The 25,340-nt window shown below is 49.4% G+C and overlaps 1 protein-coding gene across 5 annotated transcripts in view; it reads left to right on the top strand.

The window, feature by feature from the left end:
- The first annotated feature begins 1,035 nt into the window (after nucleotides 1-1,035).
- Nucleotides 1,036-25,340, top strand: part of KIRREL1 (kirre like nephrin family adhesion molecule 1) — a 95,825-nt gene continuing 71,520 nt past the window's right edge. For 3 of the 5 annotated variants that reach the window (XM_037825635.1, XM_037825636.1, XM_037825634.1), the window contains exons 1-2: nucleotides 1,036-1,305; nucleotides 12,298-12,456. In XM_037825635.1, coding sequence (XP_037681563.1) covers nucleotides 1,254-1,305; nucleotides 12,298-12,456 — 211 coding nt within the window. In that variant the 5' untranslated portion in view covers nucleotides 1,036-1,253. Of the gene's footprint in view, nucleotides 1,306-3,128; nucleotides 3,251-12,297; nucleotides 12,457-25,340 lie in introns of all 5 variants that reach the window. The other 2 variants (XM_037825637.1, XM_037825639.1) reach the window with 2 other exon arrangements.

The raw sequence follows: 25,340 nt of genomic DNA, 5'->3' as shown, positions 1-25,340 counted from the left end.
TGCTGGGAATTCCCTCTTCTCCCAGTTCCTTGACCCCAGAGGATCTCAAACTCCTGCCTTGCTCAGAGATCTGGTGGCTGTCCTGGCCTCTGGCTTCCTTTAGTGAGGCCTTGGCCCTTTGAAGCCTTCGAGGTGGTTTCTGGGAGGGTGAATACCCAAGATGAACAAAGGACTGAATCAACTACACCTCTTGCCGCCCACAAAGGACCCCAACACTTAGCGAACCCCACTGCGTGCTGGCTGAGGCCCCCTGGCAGGGGCTCAAGGCAGATCCAAGAAGCAGCCCTGATTTTCCAGCTCTGAATTATGTAGGTGGGGAAAGGAATGTATACCCCCACCCCCACCCCAACATTCATTAGTCAATTGAGAATTCCCAATTTCTGAAATCCAGGGGTTAGATTCCGGGTGTGGCACATATTTTTAAAAAGAGGTTTTTATGCTTTTTAACTCTCTGAAACACCACCTGCCCCCCCGACACACCCCCAAATACACATACACTTACACCCTTCTCCAAGTCATCCTCTGGGCTAGAGGCTCTGTCCTCAGCCCCCCACATTGCCCCCCCTCCATCGACTGCCTCGTTCCCTAGCCCGGGACCAAGATGTAAATATAAATGGGATGGGGGGGGGGCGATGAGGATGGGCAGGGGTCCAGCTGTCCTTGCCTCAGCGCCAGCGTTTGCACGTTCTTTGCCCCCTTTGCCTTAGCACTCAATTCCTTCCTCTCTTAGCTCTCCTTCCATCTCGGTTCCAGCGAGGGGTGTGAGTGTGTGTGATTGTGTGTATGTGTGTGTGCGAGTGAGTGAGCGCGCCTTGGGGGGAGGGACGGGGAGGGGTTGTGGAGGGAGGCGCCGTCGGAGGGAGAGTAGACGTCAGGAGGAGGGAGGGAGGGATAGAGGGAAGGAACGGAAGAGAAAGGGAGAGCGGTACAGAGATCGAGAGAGACGTAGAGAGATAAAGCTTAAAGGCGCGAGATCATAAAGGGGTGGGGGGAGAGAGGGAGAGGGAGAAAGAGAGAGAAACAGGACGAGAAAAAGGACTGGGAGGAAAGAGGGAGATAAAGAGGAACGGAGGGAAGGGAAGTGAGTTTGTGCGCGTGAGTGTGTGTGTGTGCGTGTGTGTGCTTGTGTGCCGGGGCGGGAGCGGGCGGGCGGGGGGCGGGTTCCCGGGCTCCCCTCCTCCCCAGCCCGCTCCTCTCGCTCCCTCGCCAACTCCGGGCCCCAGCCGCGGGCGGGCGCACGGCGGGCGGACAGCATGCTGAGCCTTCTCGTCTGGATCCTCACTCTCTCCGATACTTTCTCCCAAGGTAAGCCACCCCCCCACCCAGCACCCCCCTCCCGGAAGCCCAGCTCCCACTCCGGTGCCCGCGGAACGGAACCCGGGATAGGGGAGCGCGGGGGTGCCGGGCGACCCGTGGCCAGCCCCGCGGGGCGAGAAGCCACGAGGCGGGATCTGGGTCCGGACGCCGAGACCTGGGGGAGGGGGCGCGGAGCAACCGGGGCTGGAGAGAATGAGTTTGCTGTTGATTTGCCCAAGTTGTTTCCTCTGTTGCGCGGGAGAACGGAGAATTGGGGGCGCGAGGGCCGGGGGGTGAGGGTGAAAAAAGGACCCCAAACGCTCAAAGTCTTCCAGAGCTTCTGGAACCCCCACCGGGGAGTCCGGACGCCTGGCTCGGGGCTAAGGGGAAGGCTGGGAAGAGGGTGGGATTTTACCTCTTGGAGGTTGGGGGGGTGGTGCGCGCGGAAAGCTTGGGAGTCCGGCTCTTCGAGATGTTGATATGGGAATCCCCCCACTCCCCACCAGCTCCTCCTGGGCGGCGGAGGGGGGTGTTGAGTTTGAGCCGCGGTTCCAGACTGCCTGGGAGGGGTGCCTCGGGGCCCCTAACGGGGATTTGGAGCCCCTGCCCACTGAGGCTGTAGGTAGGCAGTGGAGTTCTAAAGGCAGCTTCAGCCCCCGCTCGCTTTTGGGGGTGGTGGTGGCACTTGAGGTGGGCTAAACACCCCACTTAGGGTCAAGAAAGTGTTGATGTCTGGGGTTTTTTTGGAACTGGCAGGGGAGAGGCTGGGAGGTGAGAGAGAGGAGGGAGATATGAGAGATGATAGTGAGGGGAAGGGGAGGGTGCTGAGGAAACCAACAACTCGGGCTCCATCTAGGACCCGGGTCCTTGGGAGTGGGTTCTGGCCCCCTGGATCTGACTAAGGAAGATTAAATCCCTCTGAGCTCTCTTCCACCCCACCCCCAAATGGAGCTGACACAGAAATGGACACACAAACACCATGAAACAGGCTCAGACAGAGAAAGACTTCTCACCTACCCTACGGAGACACAGACATCCCCACGCTGAGACAGACACATACACACAAAGACACTGACACGTTCTCCCCGGCATGGGCACGGACTCACACACGCATGCACTGAAGCACATAAAAACTCATAGAGAATACATGTATGCATGCAGACATTTACAAGGACATGCTACACACTTAGACACAGAGGCCTTTCTGCGAACAACCAACCCTCAAGCAAACAAAGAAACTTGAACAGAAATTCATACTAGCAGACAGACACCTATGGAGATATACAGACTATAAAATGGAGGAGGTGGTCTCTATTTTGGGGGGGAGTGGGCATCTGGGAAGAGCAAAGTTGTCTTGGACAGAGTAGTCCCAGGCCTTGCCCTGCTCAGTGTTCCCTTCCTGGGCTTGTGGGTGTATGTTCGGGGGTGGGATGTTACCCTGATCCTCTCCTCTTCTTGCCAGGCCCCTCCCCAGCTCAAAAGGCAAAGCCTGGATGAGTTGGGGGTGGGGTGTCTTGATCCATCTTTCCCTGTGGGGTACCCATTGTCATCCCTGTCCCCCCACCACATGCACATCTAAGATACAGATGGAAAGGGTGTTAGTGGAGAGTGGGAGGTGGTGCTGGACAAAAAGGGGAGGTCTGGCCGTGGGGTTGGCAGGCCAGGCCAGTCACTTGGCAGAAAGTTGGGAAGATGACTTAAGTTCTGACTTTGTTCAACCAGGCTGCCAGAGAGGGGGAGAAGGGGGAGCGCCTGTGTGGTGGAGGGATGGGGCAGCTGGGTCAGTGTTGGTATGAGTTGGGGACAAGCTTCTGTCTGCCCCTTTCCTGCAGCCCTCACATGTCAGCAACATGGATGCGAACGAGCTTCAAGGAACAAAAGCTGCAGTTAGCCAGCGGGAAATACATGTGGATTGAATCGGGGACAGAAGCGGTCAGAAAGAGGGAAGCCTGTGGTGTGTTCCTTTCTCCCTTTGGAAAGGGAAGGGGTTGGGGGACCCTGAGCTCCCACCTCCCACCTCCAACCAGAGTGAAAGCAGGACCTGATGAAAGCATGCAAAAGTACTTGGGGAGGGAGGGGGGATACTTAAGAAGAGAAAGGGAGACAATAGACAGGAGGGGAGAGGAAATCACAATTGAGTTCCTGAGAAGCTGACTGAGGGTGCTCGAGTAGGGGGTCTGGGGAGGCTGGGACACTCGTGGTGGGAAGGGGGGCATCCTCAGATGGGCATCCATAGCTTCCATCCTTTGAAAGAAATTGCTCTGAGTCAGGGCCTGGAGCAGTGACTGGGGAAACAGAGAGGGAGGGTTGTCACGGGGTGGGTTGAGGGGTGGGAGTGGGGAAGATGAGAGGGTGGGAAGAGAAGATGATAGAATTGAGGGTAGTGGAGAGGAGGGAAAGGGGAGATTCAGCCCAGACAGAGAAATAAAAAATTTAAAGAATTTCAATGGGCTTCATCAATCTTCATTTTTCACTAAATAATTTTCTGTTTCTTATCTAAATGAAACCCATTATCCTTCCCCCCGTTTCCATCATGCGCCGGCTCCTCAGACTGATTGCGCCGAAAATTGAAATATTTATTCATTTTCTAGGAGATTTTCTTGCTCCCCAGTCTCAGGGAGGAGAAATTGAAAAAGAAAGATTATAGCTAATCAGAGCAATGTGGGATGACAGGCAGGCTCGGGGCGGGAGCTGCCTCCAGAGGGGGTTGGAGGTGGGGGTAGGAGAAAAATCTGTCCCTCAAGTCCCCAGAGCTCTCCCTGGCATCCCTGCTGCTGCTTTTGAGGGGGGTGAGGGGTAAAGGGAAAAGGCCCATGGTTCTCCTAAAATTCCAGTATTCACCTCCCTTGGTACAGCTACATCCTGGCAGAGAACAGAGAGTCTAGAAGAGTAGCTCGGAATCAGCTCTCCCCTCCCTGTGCTACCTACAGACACAAAAACCCCAGATGTCCCATTTCTGCCCTGCCAGAGCAGGGCCTTAAGGTTGGAGAAAAGTCCAGGATGGTCTTGGCAGAATTCAGGATGCCGGGACTCTCTCCTTGACCTTGAATGGTCTCCAGCTTGTGCCTTCTACTCACTGAGACCCAAAGCAAAGGTAGAAAACCAGTACTTTACCTCTAGCCGTATTCCCAGACCCCAGAGAACACCCCCGCCACCATCTGGAGGAGGAGGAGGTTTGTAGGCCTTCTTATCCTCTGCTAGTTATCATAGCTGGCGGTTGATCGCCCTGGCTCTTCTGCCTTTGGTTCTCCTTGCTCTTACCCCCTTGACTTGAGAACTGTGTGCTCTGATGCAAGCTCGTTCAGGAGGACCTCTTTAAATCCTCAGAGACCGAGTGTTAATTTCTCTTTTGTCCAACAGTTTCTGGCACAGTACTATGCACGAGGTAAGTGCTCCTTAAATATCTGATCAATTGATTGACTTGTTGAGAGTGCTACAATGTTGGAAGGAGGGAGACAGTATTAAATGATGATTAAATCACAGACTTGCCTCCAGCTCCTTGGTTAAACCCCTTCTCTGCCGCTTAGTAGCTTTGTAATCACATAACTTGAACCGGTATCGTACCTTGTCTGTGCTTCGGTGTGCTCATCTGTAAAGAGAGGTTGGTAATAAGACCTCACGGGGTTGCTATGACAATTAAGTATACATGCAAAGTGCATGGAACAGGGTCCGGCACAGAGAAAAGAGCTCAGTAAATGCTTGCTATGGTGACTTTGTGACCGGACACAAATGGGTAGGCAGTGGAGCTGTTTGTGCCTCCTTTCCAGCTCCTCTTTAGGGTGTTTTTTGTTTTCTAGTTCTAGCTGCCCAGATTCTCAGTCCTGGTCTTTAGTCCCACCTCCTTGTACCTCTCATGGAGAGAAGCCAGACTGGCAGACCAGGAAGGGAAAACTGACCAGCCTCTCACTGGTTGGAGGAATTCCACAGAAAAGGTTCTGGGAAGGGACTTAAGGAGGGAGCAAAGTGGAAGAGGTTGGCATTCAAGTGAGAAGGAACCAGAGCTCTTTTGTGAAAGGAAGAAGGACTCTAGTCCCGAGGTGGCAGCATTTCAGTTTCTGGAAAATAATATGGATCATTTATTGATCCCTTGTGCTAACCACTTCATATGCATTATCTAATTTAATCTGTACAACAACCCTATGAGGTGGCCTCTGCTATTATTCCCATTTCATAGATGAGAAACTGAGGTTTAGACAGGTTGAGTATCTGGTGGTTAGTGTAAGACCAGATGACGCCAAAGCCTGCACTCTTCCCCTTTGCCAGAGATCCCACATGCCATCCAGGACCGATGCTGGTCTGGGGACAGTGTTTCTACCAGCCCATAGTGCAATGAGAACTAGGAGGCAAAGGGAGTGAGTGTCTCATAAAGATAAACTCATTCAAAAATTTAAAACAATCCATACTCTGAGATTCTGTACTACTTTTTATGGTGCTTAATGGTTTTTCTTTGATGATATGATGGTGCTAGTAAATGGCAGTTGTTTGTAGTTTTTTTTTTTTTTTTTTTTTTTTTTTTTTTTTTTTTTTTTTAAGGACTTTACTTGGCAAATAACAAGGTTTGCATTCTTGCTTTGGTTTCTAATATTAAACACAGCCTTACAGGCCCATGAACTACAAATTTGGGAAGTGCCCGTGAACCATGCTAGGCTGACTGCTGGAAATGCCCAGAGTGATACAAAGACAAGGGGTGGAGTACCGAGTGGGGGGCCTGGAGAGAACCCCAGGACAGGGCTCTCCCAAGGGTACTCCCATCAGCTTCCAAACCTGCCCTGTTCTTGGCAATCTCAGAGGCCAGGGATTTGGATGGCTTTGTCCAACCTGGCACTTGAGGCACGGCCATCCCATCCTGTCCCCTGGGACCTGCCTGACCCAGAGTGGGTGAAAAGTGATGGTTGGAAGTTGTCTCCCATACCCAAGCATCCAAATGATCTTTTCTTGAATTCCTACTGTATGTTTTTCATATTCTTTATCTGTTACATGGGACCATGTGAAGTTGCTGTTAAACCAAAGCTGAGAGTTTCAGTAACTTGCTCAAGGTCACACCTCCAGTGTTAGATTCCAGATTCCAGCCCTCTTTTGTCTCACTACAAAGCCCACGCTATGCCCGGCAGCCTCTACTACAGAGCTTTATCGTGTCTCCCTAGGGCAACTGTGGGAGAGGAAGGAAGCCTGTGCCTTCTCCTGTTGGCCACGGTGGCAGAAGGGCTCCTCCTGTAGAAGGGGCCTCTTGCAGCCCTCTTCCAGTTCTCACCCTAGAAACCTCTGGCCCACATCCTTCTTAGATGACCATCTATGAGGCAAAACTTAGATGTCAGGACACATCCTTCATTTAATGGAGACGGGGACTGTAAATACTGCCCCTTGTCAGAAAGTCTGCGGTGCCCAGCGCCCTTCTCTCTCACCTTTGGAGTTTAATCTTGCATTTGTGTTTTCCAATTTTAGCACCTTTTTCACATGTACCAACTCATTTGCTAGAGATTTACGATCGTTCTATTATGTAGGCAAGGTGGTTGTTATTTCTCCATTTAATAGATGAGAAAACAGAGACCTACAGTGCTAAATGACTTGCCAAGGGGTGGGGTTTGGGCTGGAGGGAGGGGCGAGAGGGCAAATTCCTTGACCTCCCTAATTTCTGGGAGCTGTTTCCAGCTGAGAGTAGGGAAATTCCTCCCTTTGACTCCAGAGGAGAGAAAGCTTTGCCCTTTCCTGAGCTACCAGTTCCTGGTTTCTTCCCAGGGTCTCTGGGCCAGTTTGCTTTGTAATCTCCTGAAGGGGCTTTGACCTCGGAAGGGTTGAGGGTGTTGGGGGAGAGGGGAAAGGTCAGCAGTAGAGGAGGCCCATGTGTCCTTGATCTTGAAATGTGAAGCCAGGGAGAAGAGGCAGCTCAGAAGACAGGTGAATAGGCTCTCTTAGAGTGAGGGAGGGAGAAGGTAACTGACTTTTGTGGAAGTCCTACTCTGTGATTTGTACCTAGAAGTAGCTAATTGAATACCAACAATTGAATCTAATAGGTAGGTATTACTATCCCCATTTTACAGATGGGCAAAGAGGGACCCAAAGAAGCCAAGCAGACTACCCAAGATTGTACAGCTAGTAAGAGACAGAGCCAGGACCAGAACCCAAGCAGGGAAGTTGGGTTGGGGGACAGGGTTGATTCCTAGCAGATGGTCATCATCACCTCTTCTGCTTGCCCATTGCAGGCGAGCCTGGGGATGCAGTCTCCCCCCACAACGAGTGTACCCCACATGTACACACATATATTCACACACGCCCTCAAATGCACTCACATGCATGTTTCTCACCTGCATACACCTATGGGCAGATTGCTCTGTCTACCCCAGTCTGCCCATTCACCAGAGCACTGGTGCACAACAGTGCCTGTTGTCTGCATACAGATTTGTCTGTATCATTTTCCCTCTAGCTATAGAAGCTATCCTAAGTATTTTTGTCTTGTCTTGCATACTCCACCTCCTCTCTGATAGATGCACATACTACGAGGTTAAGGAAGTCAGAACCTTTGGGCTTCCCATTGCATGGCTCTGGTTCCTTTCCACCCTGCAACCCCAGTTTCTTGGCTCTTACACCTTCCCACCCCTGATTCACAGACAATGCAACCCTGATTAGGTTCTGTAAGCACACTGGATGAAAGCTGTTCTAGCTCCAGACACCACCAAAGACCACATTTTTCTTTGTTCCATCCCACCCTTTCTCCCTCTATCAGCCCTCTCCGAGCCCTCAATTTCTCCCTCCCTCCATGTTTAATTTCTCCAGCAATTTTTATTAACCTCACTCTGTCTCCAGGGGCTGAAGTTGCATCCCTCTCTACCCTCCTTGAGCTCATTTTACAAAATTGGGATCACATTGAAATAAATGGGCCTTGCAACCAACCACCCTCCTCAGGATTAAGGGTCTTAAATCCAAGGGTAGAAATCTCCAGCACTCCCTAGCAAATTCCCCGGAGTTTCCCTGGAGATAAGGCTGCTGCTTCATTCCTCTGGGGGCCTAGCTCTGGGGAAGGGGACCTGGGGCTCTCCCAGAAGGCAGAGGGGCCTGAGGCAGGGAAGGGGCAGCAGGAACCTGAGCCTCTGGAGGTGGTGCTCAGTTTCTGGCAGGGTGGTCCCAGGAGGCTGTCCCACCCCAGGCAGGGTTAGGTATCATAGATTCTTCTGGGCTGGACCACTTGACACTTCTCTTCTCTGCCCCTCATTTCCTCCTGGGGTGTAGGAAGAGAACATCCTCACTGGAAGATGTGTGGGAAGAGGAAGGACTCTTCGTTCATCCACAGAAATGGCTCTAGTGCTGCCAGATGAATAAAATATGATCCCTGCCTTTAAGGGTCTCACTTCCTGATTTAGGTGCAAATCACTTAATCTCAGTGGGCCTCATTTTCCTCTTCCACACGATCGGGAGAATTATATATATTTTTTTTTTTTTTAAATGAGCAAATGCCCATTACTACCTGTAAAACAGTGCCAGAAATTATGGGGGATAAAAAAGAAAACGTGGTCCCTCCCTTCCAAAAAGCTAAGCTGTGCAGACACAAAGCCTCCTGGTCATTCAGGCAGGGTGTAGCTGGTGCCATGATAGCAGCGTCCCCTGTCAGAGCTGGAGAGTTCAGAAGAGCTGAAGTGGCCAGGAAAGGCTCCATGGAGGAAGTGGCCTGAGGGTGACAGGATGTGGAGGTGGCAGGAAGGGGGAGAGCATTAGCTGAAGGGTTGAACTTCCCCGGCCAAGGTGTGGCTGTTGGAATGTGGACGGTACATTGGGGCTGGTGGATTTGGTTTGAGAAGAAACAGATGAGATGATCAGAACAGTGGACCGGGCCACAGTAGGCCTTGAGAAGCCAGGCCAGAGGTTGACCTTAGGAAGTGAGGAGCGAGGAACTTGTGGTACAGTTTTTTTTTGAAGAAGAAGACAAAGGATATGTTAAAAACAGGTATGATCCCCACCTCAGTCCTCACCAAACCCCCTTAAACTCATCTGCTGCTGTGGAGATTTGCAGCCCCTTCAATTGAAAAACAACAACAACAACAAAAAAAAGTTGAAATAGAGAACCAGGATTTGACCAGGCAGACCTGAGTTGGGGAGGCTTGGAGAGAGGATGAGATCTTTTTCTCTGAGAATCCTTAGGTATAAAGTAAAAATGCCAGGAGGCAGAGTTCAGTGGAGCTAAGCGAGTGGCCTGGGCCTGAGTCGAGGCTGCTTTGTCATCTGTTCCCCCTGAGCCTTGGCTGTCTCTACACTGCCAGGGCCCAGGGGAGCCATCTGGATCCATCCGAGGGCCAATCCGAAGTTAGTCCGTTAAGGGTTAATCAGAGGCTGTGTCCATCGGCCACATATGCATTTGGGGTCTGAGCCTACCACTTGGGGTCTGAGCCTATTTGGGGTCTGATTCTAGAGATTCTTAAAAGCCTCAGCAAGGGAGTGAGCTCTGGGTTTCCAAATGGAAACCTTTGAGGGAGGGAGGGTTCCAGCCTTGTGGGTGAAATCTGCGTTCAAGTGAGCAAGTGGTTTTGCAATGCCTGTGCTATGCCTGGCACTCAGCTTAGGCACTGGGGATAAAACGGTAAGTGAGGGTCAGTCCCTGTCCTTGAGGCACTCTTAGGCTGGCAAGGGAGAAGGATGTATGAACACATATTGACAATACAATAAGATAAAGATTGGGAGAAAGGTATGTGAAAAATGCTGAAGTCTAACTGTCCGAGTGGTGGGGGTGAGGAGTGGGGGAGGGAGGCCGGCCAGGGGGAGGGGACGTCCACAGATGTGAGGCTCAGTGGCTGCGGCTGGAGCCTCTGGAATGCAGTGCTCTTCAAGATAGCCAGGCTCTGGACAATCCCTCATTGTGCCCCCTGCTCCGGATGGAGGGAGCTGAGGAATCCGAAGGAGTGAGCCCAGGTCCCTCCGAAGGATTATGATTTCCAGGAACAAAGGCAGGTTATATAAAGGGCACTCTCCCCAGATCTTCCAACCTCTCTGTCCAGTTCCCCCAACCCTCCTCCCCACTCTCACACAGTAGAGCTGATTTCTAAATTAACTTTGTCCTTGTAATCAGCTTAGCTGAGTTTTTTTTTTTTTTTTTTTTTTTTTTCCCCTTTTTTTCTTCCTCCTCCTTCCTGAATTCTCCCAGGAACAGCCTAGGGCCCTGCTCGCTCCATTACCCAACATTGTCAAGCCATGAGGTGCTTTTAACTGCTTCTTCCCATTTGATTTGCTTAACTGGGAGGTTATTAAAAGGAAAAGAGCTGAGATGGGCAAACAGGGGCAGAGAGAGAGAGAAGAGAGCAGAAGAAAGAGAAGAAAGAGCAGAAACCCAGGGAGACATAATAGGATGGCTGGGTGAAGCCTCTAAGAGAAGTTGGGGTTTTCTTAATTTTTATTCCCTAGTCATGCAGGAGGATTTCTGTCTGGACAGGACTCCTGGGCTTTAATCTCAAACCCTGAGCAAATGACTTACCACTGTATGCCTCAGTCCCTCTCACCCTCAATACATTACCTCCCTACCCCCAAAATCTTTTAGCCTGACCTCATCGTGGGATAGGCTAGTGTGGGAAGGGGGGAACTCCTAGATGTCCCAGTGCTCCCCGCTTTGCCCTTCTCTCCCACACACATACCTGTAGCTGGTTCTTGCTGCCCGTGCTTTCAAGTCCCCAGCATTCACCGTGGGTAAGCTATTTTGTGGTTGATGTTTGATCCTGGGCTGACGTGCCTATCACCCAGCACACATCTAGGAAGTCTCTCCCTCACCAGGCAGTGGATGGAGTGAGAATGTAAACTCATTTTAATGTCAGTTTGAGTCAAATATAATTAGAAAGGAAAATCTGACTTCCCCCCAAAATAAAAAATCTAATGCATTGCAAAGCCAAGTTGAAATGACTTCTGGATTATCTGCACCGCTGCTGCTCTCCATTTATGCAGAAAATTGAGAGGGAAGCCTGTAAAGCATGTATCTAAGGGATTCAGTTTGTGCATGTTGCCTTCAGTTTCATGTCAGGGTCATATAATTAGACTGGCCTCCTTCAATCCAACCTTGTTGCTGGAATTGGGTAACCCGTAGAGTACCCCGGGACCTTAGCAGGGTGCCTGTGGGAGAGACAGCCTCTTTCCCAGAGGGGCTGCCACCTTTGTGACCAAATCACTTAATTGGAGCCTCAGTTTTCTCATCAATAAAATGGACACCATAATACCTACCTCATAAAGCTGTTGTGGAGACTGATGAAAGATTCTCTATTAAGGATCAGTATCTGGAAAACAATACATGCTCAATAAATCATAGTTATTAATACTGCACAGTGCCTGCTTTTTACAGCTCACAGTCCAAGGCAGATCTAAGGAAGGCGTAGAGTGGAATGAGTGATGAACAAATATAGGCCGTGTACCGATAAGCCTCTGATAACTGTGCCAAGGGAAGTGACCAGTGATGTGGGTAATGGTTGAATTTCTGGTCTCCGGGATGCAGTGCAGTGGGAGCTTTGGCAGCACAGTGTAACGGAAAGAACCCTGGTTTAGAATTATGTCTGTGTCCTGGCTCTGAAGATTGAGTGGCCTCTTAACCTCTGTGAGCCTCGGTTTCCTTTCTGTAAAATAGAGCAATAGCACTCACTTACTACTACCTTTAGTCATGGAAAACACTCCCAGTGAACAGTAAGCTTTACCATCATTTTAACTCCTGTCTCCAGAAGGTTTGAACCCAGTGTATTAGAACAATGATTCTCAAACTTAATATGTTTATTAAACACCAGGCAACCTCGTTTAAGTTCAGATTCTGATTCAGAAGATTTGGGGTCAGGTGGAGATTTTCTGTTTCTCGTGCGGTGGCTGCTGGTCCTAGGACCACACTTTGAGGTGTTGGAGGATGCTTTTCCCTAGGGTAATATATCTTCGACATTCTAATGGAAATGAAGAGAAAATAGAATCCATTTAATTGAATGCACTTTTCAGCCAGCTCAGTTATGTAACAGAGCTTGGGCCATTGATTCAGGTTCATTGATATGTTTGTTTTAGGGAAGCAGTTTGTGGGACGGGAGAGGGGCAGTGCTTGCCAGCCCCAAGACTCACCTGCCCGGCCTCTTCCCTGCCACCTCACAAGCTCCCAACCACCCCCACCCCACCAAGTCTTCACGCCAACAGCTGCCAGCTGCAAATTTGCAAGGCAACCAGCGGGTATGTTCATGGAAACTTCTCCATGCCTGAACCAGTGGTTTCCACTTGATTTTTAATTTATTTATTGTTTTATTTTTATGAAAAAAGAAATCCCCATAATTCAGCTCTCAATGGAAGGTTCGGGGAAGAACATTTGACAGAGCTGCTAGCCAGGGTCTTGACCCTGCTGGCTTTGGCTTGAGAATTGGGTCATAAGCAAATTCTGTGATTTGGGAAGGAAGGGGTGGGTCATAAAGTTACCTGGGGACATGATTTTGGGGGAGCAGTGGGGGACCATCTCGGGGCAGGTCAGCTTCCAGCACTGACGTATACCTAAGAGTTGCTCAGCCATCATGATGAACTAACTCACCCTCTCCTTCCCTTCTCCAGCTGTGTGCAGAGCCCCAGGTAGTAGGGGAAGATTCATGGGTCAGAGAAGAGAGTCCCTGCCTCCAGGGTGCCCTGGGCTCAGTGGAGGAGGGTTGGCCCTTGTATCTGTGGAGTCCTGTTCACTGAGGCACACAAGACCCCATTAACTCTTCTTCGTCCTTTCCTCTCCCTCAGAAAATTGACACACATTCAGCCATCTGCAAGCATAGAGGGGGACATTGGCAAACTAGACACCTAAATCCTGAGGGATTTCAGAATAAATAAAGAAGGAATTGGGTAGGATCAATCAGGGTGGGCTTCATGGAACCCAGAATCTGGGGTCAAGCAAAAAAATAGAGTGATGAATCTTTAAGAACTCCAACATCTTTGGACTTTCAGGATATCTCTCTTTAGGTGGGCTAACTTGAATTGACCTAGAGACATCAGTGTTCGTTCTTTTTCTGAAGAGAAAGGAATTTTATTAGCTTTCTCTGCCCACTTTCGTATCTAATAATCCCTGGCAGGCAGGAAGTTCTTCTTCGTGTCTAACCTGATCATGAAAACTGTCTAACTGGAGGCTGTAATTTAGTTAGTCTCCAATATTCTCTGTGTTTGGGCAAGTAACAAAAGCCCCCAAAAGGTTTATTTCCTCACACTTGAAGGCGAGCCCAAAGAGGTCATTGTTGAGACTGCCTCCGAGGCCCCAGCCAAACCAGAGAAGGGTGTTTCTTTGGGGGTCAGATTTGCCCTCCAGCAAACCATCAAGTCTGTCCTCAGCAGTGTCCCCAAGTCAGGGCCAGAAGGACGGTGTTTACAGGAACCTGGCTGAGTCACCATGCCCTTACCTGTCCAGTTTCCCCTTCTCAGCGGCTCTGAGCAGCTGGGTGCTGAAGGACTCTGGTGTCCTTCCCACCATCCCTAGCCGATGGTCCCAGGGGCCCCTCCTCCTCTCTCTGGGGCCAGGCTGAGGGAAGCCCTGGCATCTGGAGCTGAAGCCAGACACCTGTAGGAGAGTGGGGCATGTGGGGAGTGGTAGTCACAGTCACTTCTAGCTTTGGACCATCCATCACTCAGGGATGTCCTGAGCCCAGGTTTTCCAGGTGGATCCCAGGAGATGTCAGTGCAGGCAGAGAAAGAAAGGGATGGGGTGCCTGTGAAACATCTTGCCTTTGGGTTTTCAAATCTGATGGAGTTTGGACATTTCCCTGGGATACTGGGGCCATATTAGATGATGCTAGCCACCTCTAAACTTAAACCTGAGGAGAGACACTTGGTTTCTGTCCTTAAATACCTAGTTGTGATAGGGGAGACAGGTTCCCTATCTCCAGGGACCAAACACATACAAAGATCATCTAAATAAGGGGAAATTTTTATCTCTGCTATGCATTCTCACAGGAAAAGACAGAAAGAAATACTGGAGCTGAGGGATCAGTTGGGGAAGGCTCCCTGGGGACGCGGGGAAGGGGTGGGGTGGGAGGAGCAGGGGAGAGAGCGGGATGGAACAATGGAGCCAGGTGGGAAGGAGTGAATAGGGGTGGGATCCAGTGAAAGAGAAGGTGGAGGAGCCACCCATACAGGAGGGCTCGGTGGAAGAGGACTGGGAGCAAGGAGACAGGTCCGCCCAGCTAGGGCAGCGTGACTCGGAGCCTCCGGGAGCTAGGAGCTGTGGTGGCGCCTTGTCAAGTGTGGCCCCTGCAGCATTCACACCCGCCGCGTGTCACACATCCCCACATGCACAGGCAGCCTTCACCACGGGAGAGGGCTGGTGTTAAAGAAGCTCCTGCTCCCTTGAGGCCAGGGTGGAATGTAAGTCCTACTGATTATGTGTCTGGTAGAGGTGGGGAGAGAAAGGTGGGTGTCCTGTCCTGGAGGAGGTAGCATGGATGTTATGAGTTGGTTACAGCGCGGCGTCTGCCTGTGGGGCAGCTTACATTTGCTCGGTGTACCCTTTTTCAAGGGTAGGAGGATAGGACAACCATGGCCCGGGGTCCTGGCAGCGCTGCCTGGTGGCTTGGCGCAGGACGATCTGCACAGCCCTCCAGCAGCAGCAGGGCCACGCGCCCCAGCACTCCCGACTTCTCTCTGCCTCCCAGCTGGACACTCCCTGGGCCCTCTTCCTCCTGCTGTCCTTCCCTGTCTGTCGGTCTGTCAGTCTGTCGGTCTGTCAGTCTGTCACTCGGCAGGAGTGAAATGCCTCTGCTCCTGAAGCATTTGGTGCTTGATAATTTGTGGATTATAGCTAACTCTCGATAAAGATTCCCCTAATTGCTTGGCTCACCTCAGGTTCTATCATCAAAGCAAAGCCGTGAGGCCCCCCTCTCGCCCTCCTTTTCTTTTTATTATCTCTTAATTAATCACTCTGGCTTTCACACTTAGCAGATAATTACAGTCTCCTGGGCATGCAGCTCATTTTCATAACCTCCTGCTCCAAGCTGGCAGCTGAGGGGGCTGGGGAGGAAGAGAGAGAGAAGGGGAGAGTGGGAAGTGACATGCTGGAGAAGGGTAGGGTTTGGGCAGCAGGGGTGAGACCAAAGGGGGAGAAGAAAGAGACCTTGGGGCGGGAGAAATGGGGGACACTTGGGGTTATGGGCAGAGACGGGAACCAGGACGCCTAGCCCTAGCCCAGCAGAACCAAGCAGGCACGGCCAGTGGCGGGAAGGCCGGTCCCGAGGTGCCCTGGGAAGTCCCTGCTCTGGCTGTCGGCTTTCCTGCTGTCTTTATCTCCCGAGCGAGCGAGCATCCCTATTTCTGGGTTCCTTGGCCTGCAGGGCGGGATGACTGGAGATGTGTACAGGTTGGTGGCTAGAAAGCTAAGTGAGGAGCAAGGGATGGTCTCAAGTGAAGTCGATTCAGCCGTGGGCTGGGAGGCTTGGCAAGCTGGGGTGGAGTGTGAGGGTCTGTGAGGTGGAAGGAAGGGAAAGTCCACCACCAAATGAGGACCAGGTCCGGACTGGAATTTTTCTGTTTTGGGAGGACCCAGACACATACCCTGGGGCTTAAACCCGGGGAAATGATTAGGGAAAGATTACCCAGTAATAGGATCAGATGTAGAGGGAAAGGAGATAGCACTTACTCTGCACCTGCATCATGTGCATGTGGGCGCTGTGCCAAGTGCTCCCCTCAATTTAACAATATTCATAGCATGCTCATCCCATTTTAGAGATGAGAAAAACTGTGGCTCGAGGGAGAATAAGAAATTTTCCCAAGTCACGCCGGATTAAACCCAGTTCTGTCTGGATGGTTATGAAGCTCACATTGTTACACTGAATGGCCCTGACTCCCGAGAGTGCAGCCACAGGGCAGGAAGTGAAGGAAAATGGGAGGGTCCTTGGGACCAGCTGGATGGGGGTCTCCTTGGGCTTCCAATCCATAGCTAAACAGAAAGGGCACAAGTCCATATGATGGATTTGAGAAGCTCAAAAGACAGAAGAGTTTACCCAGCAAGTTAGACACATAGCTGGAGCAGCTCCCAAATCTCTAGGGGGCACCCATGGGTCTGTACCGGGCTGTCTGCAGGTCTCTGAGCTGGGGCTTCTGCAGGGCCAGCAGTAGGTGCTGAGGGATGTGGAAAATCCATGTTGGATTTTCTTCATGACCTGTTCAATGTGCTCGATCTTTAGAATGAAATAAATTGGATCCAACTACCTTCTTTGCCACAAACTCTCTCAGACCTTGGGATTGCCGTATAACCTGAATCTCAGTTTCTTCATTGGTAAATGGGGATCTTGAAAAGATTGTAGATAGTACATGTAAACCAGAGTCCCTGGCACATCTAGGTGCTTAGTAAAATGGTAACAGCCATTGCTACAACTACTACTATTATCATTATTATTATTATTACTGTTTACACCATAAAAGAAAGCATCTAGCATATGGTTAGTAAAAACCACATAAAACAAGTTAGTTTTTTAAAAAGCCGGTGAAGGAGAGAGGGCCCTTTTGTTCTACTTCCTCGGTCAGGGAGGGCACAACATTTCAACCCTGTGCTCCTTCTGGCATGTGTTATTGAGCAAAGCCTTGACAGCCCAGGCCACTCTGTCCCAGTGCAATTTTTCTTTCCACAAATACATTGTTCGGGCTGGGGCTGCCTCCAGCTCAGAGCTTATTGGTATGCAAGTCCAGGCAGATGATCTTCCCTCTGCTCATCTCCAGGCCTCAGACCTGCGGTGCCTGTCCCAGAGCTTGTGTGCAATGGCTTGTGGTTTCCTATGCATTACAATAGGAGCCTCCATAGTCAGGACGCAGTACGGAAAGAGCACTGGAGCGGGAGTCTAGATGAGGGATTTGGCCTTGCTCCTGCCTTTAACAGAGTGACTTCACTCAGTGACCTGGGCCTGGTTTTCTTATCATAAAACATGGTTCATCTCCAAGATTCTTTCTGACACCACAGTTTTCTGACTTTTTGCTGTCTCTTGGAACCTCACAAACAGGATGGGCTCTTCCTGAACGTGGCTCCTGATGTCTCTGACTTTTGGTTTGCGAGCCAAGCTGGAAGTAATGATTTTGGAGGAATGGTGTGGGGGTACCCCAGGAGAAGCAGCGTTTGCTCAGAAACTGGGGTGGAAACAAACATTTTGAGGATTTTCAGATCTGGTCTGGGCTCGGGGTGAGGAGAGTAAGAACTACCCCCCCCTTCTCCCCCAAAAGACTGATGGTCTGCTCTCCCCGAGGATGGCCTACCCTGCTCTGGGGAGGTGGGGGGACCCTGACAAAGGATATGAGTGCTTGTGTGAGCATGTTGATAGGAGTTTCTCCCCAAAAGAAACATGTTCCGGCTTTGCCCTGAACTTTAGCTTTGGTCTATGAAAAGGTTTTGCAGAGTCTTGTGGGAACATAAACATTTGGCAGATTTCATTCCCTGAAAGCTATTTCTTCTTTCTTTTTCTGGGAGCTTTTGCCAGCAAGATCAAGGCCCCTCCACCCTTCCCTTGTCCCTCCCCTTTGCCTGAGACACTCAACCCCCTCTCTCCTCCTCCCCCAAACAAAAACAAGGTTAACTGGTGTGCACTGGGATTCATCTCAGAGCAAACTGGGCCAAAAGAAAGGAAGGAAGCAACAGATAGCTCTCCCAAGAGGAGAAAATTGTAAGAAGGAAGGAGAGAGAGAGGGAGAGAAAATAAGCAAATGGCATCGGTGGTGAAAAGTGAATTCCAGACATTTAAAATTCTTTTGGTTTTAATCATCTCAGAGGCCAACCAGAGCTGTGGGGGAAGGGAAGAATGAAAACCAGGGCCATCTACTAGGAGCAAACAGGAATTTCAGTCTGCTGTAAAGACCTAGAACCTTTGCCATGCAAGCTCCTTACTCCTCAACCCATGCCCTCCGCCTCCCGCATCTGAAGGCTGTCTGAGGCTTCGAAGTTTTACCTTCTCCAGCGAGTCCTTCCTGACTAACCTACCCTTTTACCTCATTTTACAGGCCTAGTTTACACTCAGTTTTAAAGCACTGACATTTCAGTTTTCCAACCCGATTGCAAGGTCCCCAAGGCCCTGGACTATGTTTTGTTAAAAATAAAACAAACAACAAACCCCAGCCTCTTTCCTGTCATGTCTTGGTCTCCTCAGTGAGGACTGGGGCCCTAAGGGAAGCCTTGGGACCCATTTTCCTCATCTATAAAGAGGGGGCCTTTAAAGTGTCTCAAGAGATTAACTGAGCCTCAAGGAGATCCAGAAGGAACGGGGAAGCCTGGGAGGGAGCCTGGCAGGTCCCTGGGTCCCTGCTCTGTGCTACATTCTGTGCTGGGCTCTTCAGGATTCTGAAGGATTGCTCTGCAATGGAGATGGAGGCCTGGGAAATGTGGGGGGGCTTCCCACGGTGGGGCTGGGTGTCAGGAAAAGCAGTGGGCACTGGGGCATCTGGCTGTCTCCTTCTCTCTGCTTAGCCAAGGTCAGGAGGGCATGCCAGGCCCTTCATTTTCTCTAGCCAGGGTGTGTTTTGAGGTGAGGGAGTGAATCTGGAAGTTTTGTCAGCCTGGGTAAGGTGACAGGTGGTGAGGCCCAGAGCCCAAGGACGCCTGGGAAGACCAGGATCTGGGGGTGTCACTAGCAGCCATGCCCAGAAGCCTCCTTTTCCTAGTCTGGGGCCCTGCTCCTGTGCTCAGCATCTTTCTTCTTTCAGAGCCCCTTCCTTCACTCCGCCTCCCTTTCTAGTTCCCAATTTCTCTTTTCCCATCTGGAGGCAGCTCTCCATTCTCATGACCACCAGCTATTTCTTTTACTTTCCCCCTCCCCCTTTCCCTCAGACTTCGATTCTTGGGGTTTGAACGTCGTTGTTTCTTAAAGTGCACCTCCTGCTTCCCGCTGTTCTTCCCCAAAAAGATGACAAAAATTTAGAGCTCAAGGGTATAGGAGTAGGCTGACCTGGATTCTAACCCTGACTGTGACCCTTAACTTGCTGCTGCTTCTTGGGCAAGTCATGTCCTCTTTCTGGGCCTCGATTTACTCATCTGTAACATGAGGAGCTCATTAGGTGATGTCCACGGCCCCTGAAGTGCTCTGCAGTGCCTGGTTCAGGAGACGAGATCTGGAGTTTGGATAACCAGGGTTCAGACTGAGCGGGACCTTGTGCAAGTCCCTTTACCTCCACGTGGGAAGAATATTGCATCTACTCCATAGGGTGGTGGTGAAGGTAACATTAAACCATCTGTGTAGGGTGCTTGGCCTGGTACCTGACACACAGTAAACATGCAGCATCTGTTAGCTCTTATTTTCAGTTGAACCCTAATATTTTATGGTGTGGAATAATGAAAAGAGCCTGGATTTGCACTCAGGATCCCTGGGTTCAGATTCCTGCTTCTTTCCTGGCTTTCATTGTAACCTTGTACAAGTCATTTTCCTTAACTATAACATGAAATTCATAAAAGGTGTTCTGCTCCCTCATTGGAATGTAAGTTAATGTAAACTTCCTGGGGACAAGGACATTCTCTGTCTTGGTCTTGCCTCTATCCCCTGTGCCTAGAACACTGCCTAGCACAGGTGCTCAGTAAATATGTGTTGAATGAATGATTGAGTGTAAGGTACAAATCTATGGATAAAGAAATTGAGGTTCAGAATGGGGAAATGACTTGCTCCAGATAGATACAGCTAACCTAGGGGTTCTCTGTCTCCATACTCCTGACATCTTGGGCCAGGAATTCTTTTATGTGTGTGGGGGTGGGATGGGGTGGGGTGGGGTGAGGGGGTGTCCTGTGTACTCTAAGATGTTTAGCAGCATCCCTAGTTCTATCTACTAGGTGCCAGTAGCAGTACCTCCCCCCACCCCGTTGTGACAATAAGAAATGTCTTTGGACATTGTGGGGGGCAAAATTGCCCCATTTGAGAAGCACTGAGCTAACAAGAGGAAAGATAGACCTAGAAATACGTCTTCTGACTCCCAATCCACAGCTTTTTCTAAAAAGCCGATTGTTGTCCATTTCTCCCTTTACCCACATATTTGACCTTGACCCCTCCAAACTCACCCCATAAAATTAAGAGAGAAGTTTATGTTGTTCAAGAGGAAGTAAAATATTTTGACATGTAGCCCATTTCCAAAATTAGATTTCCACATAAGCCATGACTTACCTGTCTATCCAAAGTTGGGGCTAGGGAGAGAGCAGGCAGGAGGCAAAAGAGCTGGGACGCAGGTAGGGTGTGTAGAGGCCCTAAATTCCTCTAGAAACATGTAAAGTTTTTGAGAAGGCTTGCTGGAAAATCTACATCTCCTGTCCCAAGCAGTCAGAAAGCAGACCAATTGTGGTGCCAGATGGTAGAACTAAGATCTTAGGGTCTCAAGCACTTGCTGCTCCCCCTCTCTTCTTGCCCTGCATCCCATCTCCCACCAGCAGTAGCTGCTGGAACATCTCAGAAGACCTACAGCACCTTAGAGTACAGTTTGAAAATCACAGATTTAATCAACCTGTGAACGTTGCAAATGGGAACCAAGCCTCAGAGGGGATACATGACTCATTGCCTCAGAGCTGTGACTAGACCTGAAGTTCCACTTCAACCCTTCTACCCTGTACACACACATGCATGCACGCGCAGACACACACTCTCCGACCAGCACACACATCTCCCACCAATTTGGAAAGCCACTGCCTCACCTGGGTCACCTCCACAGACCTTGCCAGTCTCCACCATTCATAATCATCACAGATCACACATCACTTTGTTGTCCTTTCTGGGGATGAGGGATAGCAACATAAGGACTCTATGGCCCATTAGTCACTGGAAGAACTGAGGCCCAGAGAGGAAGTGGTGGTCCAGAGAGAATATTGGGTGACACTGCTCCTGGGGCTGCCCGTGGGTCCCCCACCTTCCCTCCCCCAGACCTGCCCTTATCCTTCAGCCTCTGCCCCCATCCCCCCTAAGGGGTCTGCGCTTGCTGTCATGGCAACCAGGGGATAAGGACCAGCTTGGAAACTCAAAGATATGGGACAGGGCTTAGAGCGGAGGAAGGTGGAGGGAGGCAATGAGAGAATGAGGGGATGATAAAGAAACAGCTGGGTGGAAGGAGTGGAGGTGGAGGGCAAAGAGAAAAGTAAAGGGAAGGGGGAAGGAGAGAGAAACCTCATCCATAGTAAGAGAGAAAAAGGAGGGGGGAGGGAGAAAGAGAGAGAGAAACCTCAACTTTTATTTAAAATCAGAGAACAGTTGTATGCCTGGAGTTGTTGCCATGGCAACGGCAAAGAAAAGGAGATAGAGAGCTTGTGAAGCCGTGAAAACCCAATAGGGGTAAATGTTTAAAGCCAGGAACAAAAACCATTCAGAGATAATTAAGTAACAGGCTGCAGGTTCCATACTCCTGCCCATTGTCAGGGGACTTGGCTGGAGATTCTAGCCTGCCTCAACTTCTCCCCTTCTCCCAGCCTTCGCTCCTTGCCCTCACTCGCAGAGGATTTCAAAGCAGCAGCAAGCCGACACCAGCCCTCCCTCCAATCTTCTTCCTTTAGTGGGGAGCTGCCCTTCTCACTCCAGTCCCAGCTCCTCAGACCAAGGCTGGACAAGTTTTCTCTCCTTCACTATTAAGAAAAAAGACCATCTTTGCAGGGTGGGGGAAATGGTTTTGGTCAATCAATGGAAGAACTTTTGGACATTGAATTATTAGGTGGATAATTAAGTTGTGGGCTTTCCCCCCTTGGGTGATCCTGAAGGTAAAGGATGGCAGGTGCTGCAGGTGAGGCTGAGCTCTGCGTTCTGCCCTCTGGGTTCTCTGAAACGCTGGGACACTTGGGTTCTTCCTCCAGAAAGGGGTCTCTTCTAGTCTGAGAGCTTTACTGGGGCTACTTAACTGGGTTTCATCTACCACTAATTCCTCTCTGAGTGCTCCTTAGGATTTTTCCAGTAGGTTTAGTCTTTCCCAGCCTCAAAATGGCCAAAAGCTAAGCTGATATTTTGGGGGTTAGGTATACTCCGGAGAATTAAAAAAAAAAAAAAAAAAAAAGCCAAAACACTTAAAAAAATTTTTTTTAAATGAGTTCCGGTCAGTTACCCCACTCTCTCCCCTAGATAACCAAACAGCCAGCTGGCCCCTCATCCCTTCTACTTCTACTTTCAGATGCTTCCCAAGAAACTGTGACTACAGGAGAGGGCTGTGATTTTTTTTCTTCCTCTCATCTTGGGATGAAGCTCTGAACTGGAAACCAGAATAGCTAACTTGGAAGAGCCCTGCTTTTTATTTGCAGTTTTTCTGCCCACTGTTATCACCCACCTCCAGTCCATTCCTCCAGATACTCTTTATTCCTTAGACTAAGCCAGACCGTCAGAGTTGCGAACTGAGACTGAATGGTTTAGGGCTCTTGAAGAATTGCTTTTACTGAGCTGAGCATTTGGCACTGTGCCACCAGTGTGCACTGAGGAAAGTCCTAAGGGGCAGCCCTATGAAGCTTCTTATTGTATTTATGGTAGGGATGTTGTTCAGGACATGGGTCAGCACATCACAGTGTCCTTTTATGAGGATCCAAGGGAGAAATTTCTGTAGCTGTACTTTTCCTAAGCAACTGGTTAGTTTTTATTTGAGGGACACTGTATATTGTGTCATTAATTTTGACTTTTCCCTTTTTGCACTGGCTGCTTGGAAGCTCAAGGCTAACCTTGAAATTCATCTCTGAAGCATTCAGGATCTTACAGCATATATTTTGTATATTAACTATATACAAACTTCAATTTATTTCTCTTATCCTTGTTCTATTGCCCTGCTTCCCAAATCACTACCATCCTCACTCAATGTCTGGTTTCCTCTCTTAATTTATTTTTTAGGTCATTGACCAAATGTCTTTGTATGCTGCCTCAAAATTGTTATGGGAGAAATCAATTAATTAAATGAGTCAAAAATATATAGAACAGTGCCTGGCAAATTGTAAGCATAAAACTAGAACATCCACTAATGTTTTAAATAAACAAATAATATGAACTGTCTCTAATCTTCCTTTTAGAGGTGTTGTAAAGATGAACTAGGGCTTCAGAGAGCTATTTGAGTTCCCCAGATTAAAGGGCATCTGTAAAGATAGTTAATCTGTAAAGGTAGTTAACTCCCAACTACTCCCAGCTGACCCAGTAGAAAGGGAGCCTTGACACAGATAACACCCAGCCACTGATTTTTCTAACCTTTTTTTTTTCCCACTTTGGAATGCATCATGGTGATGATAATGATAATAATAATCAGATTTGCCTTGCTTATTAGAGTTGGCTTGGCCCGCTGTTTAAATGAGTTTCTAATTCCCTGCTGACACCAAGACTGACAACCAAAACGTTCTGGGTGGCAAAGGGAATCGGCCTGCCTGGGATTAAGATTTTTCCATGGATAATCTCCAAAATGGGGAGCCTATGGGTGAATAATTGAGAGCTGACAGCATTTTGCCTAGCCAGACAGGGAGAGAACTCAACCTAGGGAAGATGATAGGGAAAGACAAAAGAGGTTAGCAAAACATGACCCCTGTTCCTGATCTGGTTCATGTGAGGTTGGTCTCGAGTCCTTTGTTTCTTCCTTGTTCATTCATTTACAACCAACCTTTCGTCTGGTCCTGGAAAAGGAAAACATGACATCTCTGTTCAATGCAGCATTTATTGAGCATTTATTGTATGCCAGGCACTGGATATACAGAGAACCTGCCAGCTCTCTTTACTGCCTTGAGGCAGGATTCTAATTTTTTTCCTTACCTCCAAGTTGGAGAAGCCATTCTATGGACATACAGCCCAGGTAATGGGTGCCTCTGGGAGCTCCATCATTTCCTTCCTTTCTTCCTTTCTCTCTCTCCTAAACACATTTTCTCAAGGTCCCTCTTGTTATGACTCTTCTCTTTCACTTTCTCAAGGTCTTTCTCTCCAGTGCTCCCTCATTTTCTCTGTTATTCTTTTTACCTCTTCCTCCCTTTTAAGGTCCTTCTTTTCTGTTCCCATTTTCAAGGCCTTTCTCTTCGGGGAATAAAAATAGCTCCATATTGGTTCTTTCTGTCTAGAAGCCTTTGATTTCTTCCCCCTCTTCCCCAATTACTTACAAGAAAATAAAACAAAACAAAACAAAAAAACAACCCTCCCAATCTCTCAGTTCTTTTGCTTAGAAGACAAAAGATCCTTCAGAATCAGAGAGGAAGGGGGGAAAGGAAAAAAAAAAAAAAAGATTCCAGTTAAAATCTTCCTCAGGGTCAAAAACCTGACAGAAAAGCTTTGTTTGAAGGGAATGTGAAGGGGGAGGAGGAGGGAACTGGCAACTCTCAACCTCAAAAGGCAAATATCTTGAGAGTTGAAGGAAATCTAGAGATAGTGAAAATTCCCATTAAAGTGTTGGAATAGCTTTGATTCCCTTTTTAAGCAGAAAGTCTTTTCCTTTTGAGGCTGTAGACTATGCTGAGAGGAAGAATTGATGGAGTGGGAAGAAAGGGGAAGCAGGAAACTACCATTTTCATTTCACCCTGGGTCAGAATTGTCGAGTTGGGTTGATTGCAAAGAAGGCCTAGGACTGGAAACCCCAGGCCCCAGAGTGTTGCCTGAGTCGATGTCCGGAGGGAGGGGACGGTCCGGAGGGAGGGCTGAGGAGTGTGAGCTGGTGTGGCTGGTGATGGGCAAGCCGTTGCCATGGAACTGGGAAGGGGAGACGAGATGGGGGAGAGATGGGTCAGACTGGGGGTGGAACCTGAGGGGGTATGCATTATGTCGACAGAGATGGGGGTGGGGAAACAGTCCCAGCTGGTCACAGCTTGTCTAGGCTTTGGAGCAGAGAAGATTCAGAAATGTCCCTCGATTTGAGGAAAAGGGAAAGCAAAGGGTGACATGGGGCATTACTGAAGGGAGTTGAGAATGAAGACTAGAATAAGGAAGGAAACACAAAGCTGGATCCTGGGACAGGAGGGAACATTGGAATAAAGAGGGGAAGGGCAGAGAGGGGACAGGAACCCATCACTCAGGAAGCCTATATAAATGCCTACCTCTTCAGGAGGCAGCGCTGATGGCGGCTGGATGAGCCAGCTTGAGAACGACGTGTCGTGTTTAAATTCCAGGCCGCTTTTGCCTTGGCACCTAGTAGCCAGCCATCGATGGATGTATGAGGAGGGAATACAGGCT

The sequence above is a fragment of the Choloepus didactylus genome, chromosome 2 (assembly GCF_015220235.1).
Source record: "Choloepus didactylus isolate mChoDid1 chromosome 2, mChoDid1.pri, whole genome shotgun sequence".
NCBI lineage: Eukaryota > Metazoa > Chordata > Mammalia > Pilosa > Megalonychidae > Choloepus > Choloepus didactylus.
This window is presented reverse-complemented; position numbering and strand designations above follow the sequence as displayed.